We start from the raw sequence: 1,352 nt of genomic DNA on the forward strand, positions 1-1,352 counted from the left end.
TGCCCGGGGTACCATGCCACGCTGCCATCAGCCCCTTTGTAACCATTTCTCAGCATCGTGCAGCACTCCCCAGGGCAGGCGCTGGGCTCAATCCGCTTCGGCAGAAGTGACGGTGACCCCGGGCAGGGAGCGGAGCCCTGCTTGGACGCCTGTCAGAAACCTCTGCCCTCAATCCCCCGCCTCCCGGCCTAGTTTCCCCATCAGCTCACGAGGGATGGCGATGCCGGGCAGGCTGCAGCTCCTGGCTTTCCCGTCCCTCTCAGGGGCTGTGCCTGGGGCTGGCTCGCTGGGGGGCTGGGTGTGTCCCCCAGCCCTTCGGGGCAGGATGCTGTCAGAGGTGGTTATGCTGCCCACCCTGTGCTGGTGGCACTGGGGGACATTGCTCCGGGGACTGATTTCTCCCTGAGCCACTTTCTCACCTTTCCTCCTTGTCCCTGGAGGGTTGCAGGGGGTCTCGGTGCCAGGCTTGGGGACACCTCTGTGACTGTGTCTCACCAGCCATGGCTCGGGGTGCTGCCACAGAGCATGGGTCATGCCGTATCGCCGGTTTGGATCACAGTTCCCAGCCCTGGCGTGTCCCCTGTGCTTCCTACATCCCACGGGAGGCTGCGGGGAACCGGATCACGGCCACTCATGACACGGTGTCACAGCTCTGACACCTCGTCTCCATCCCCAAAATCCAAATGCATCCCCGGCATGGGGGACCAGAGGGACACACACGGCAGTCTTGCGTGGGGAAAACCCCCTGTATCCAACCATTGGGCTGGGAATGGGGATCCGGCTCTGCTACACCCCAAACCCCCTGGGGCAGGAGGGGCTGTGCTAAGGGGGTCTCTGCCTCGCAGGGGCTGGCTGGCCTGGAGCCCCATGTTTCCCTCCCTCCTCCTGGCCCTGCTCCTCACCTACGTCTCCGTGCCCTTCGTCGTCTACCTCTTCCCCGCCGTGCTCACCAAATTCGTCTTCCTGAACTTCCGTGAGTATCCTGGGCTTGTCCCAACTGGGAACCCCCCCGCCCCCAGCCCAGGGACTCACCAAGCTGGGTGGGGGGGATCCCCAAAATGTGGGTGGAGCCGCACCCAGCACCTGGGTGGCACCGGGACAGCACCCATCCGTCCCCTCCTTGCCGTGGGCTTGCAGAGGAGGCGCGGAGGGACCTTTCCCGTTGGCGCCTGGTGTTTTGCAAGCTGTAGTAACGCCGTGCCGCCAACCCTGTTTATTGCCTGAAGTTGCAACACATCTGGGCATGCATGGCATCGCCGGGGCTGGAAATTTGGGTGGGAGGAGGTGGCAGAGGGCTGTGCTCACGGACCCACTCCCTGAGCCCACCGTGGCATGGCCCTTGGCTTCCACTA

At 64.1% G+C, this 1,352-nt stretch overlaps 1 protein-coding gene across 1 annotated transcript in view; it reads left to right on the top strand.

Annotated features, from left to right (window-relative positions):
• Positions 1–811: 811 nt before the first annotated feature.
• The window catches only part of LOC104464433 (monoacylglycerol lipase ABHD12-like), a gene marked incomplete at both ends in the record, with an annotated part of 2,581 nt that continues 2,040 nt past the window's right edge, over positions 812–1,352 (top strand). Inside the window, one exon of the mRNA XM_010077132.1 lies at positions 812–973. Within this exon, the coding sequence (XP_010075434.1) occupies positions 812–973 (162 nt within the window). The remainder of the gene's footprint in view (positions 974–1,352) is intronic.

Source organism: Pterocles gutturalis, unplaced genomic scaffold (assembly GCF_000699245.1).
Source record: "Pterocles gutturalis isolate BGI_N339 unplaced genomic scaffold, ASM69924v1 scaffold23013, whole genome shotgun sequence".
NCBI classification, from domain to species: domain Eukaryota; kingdom Metazoa; phylum Chordata; class Aves; order Pterocliformes; family Pteroclidae; genus Pterocles; species Pterocles gutturalis.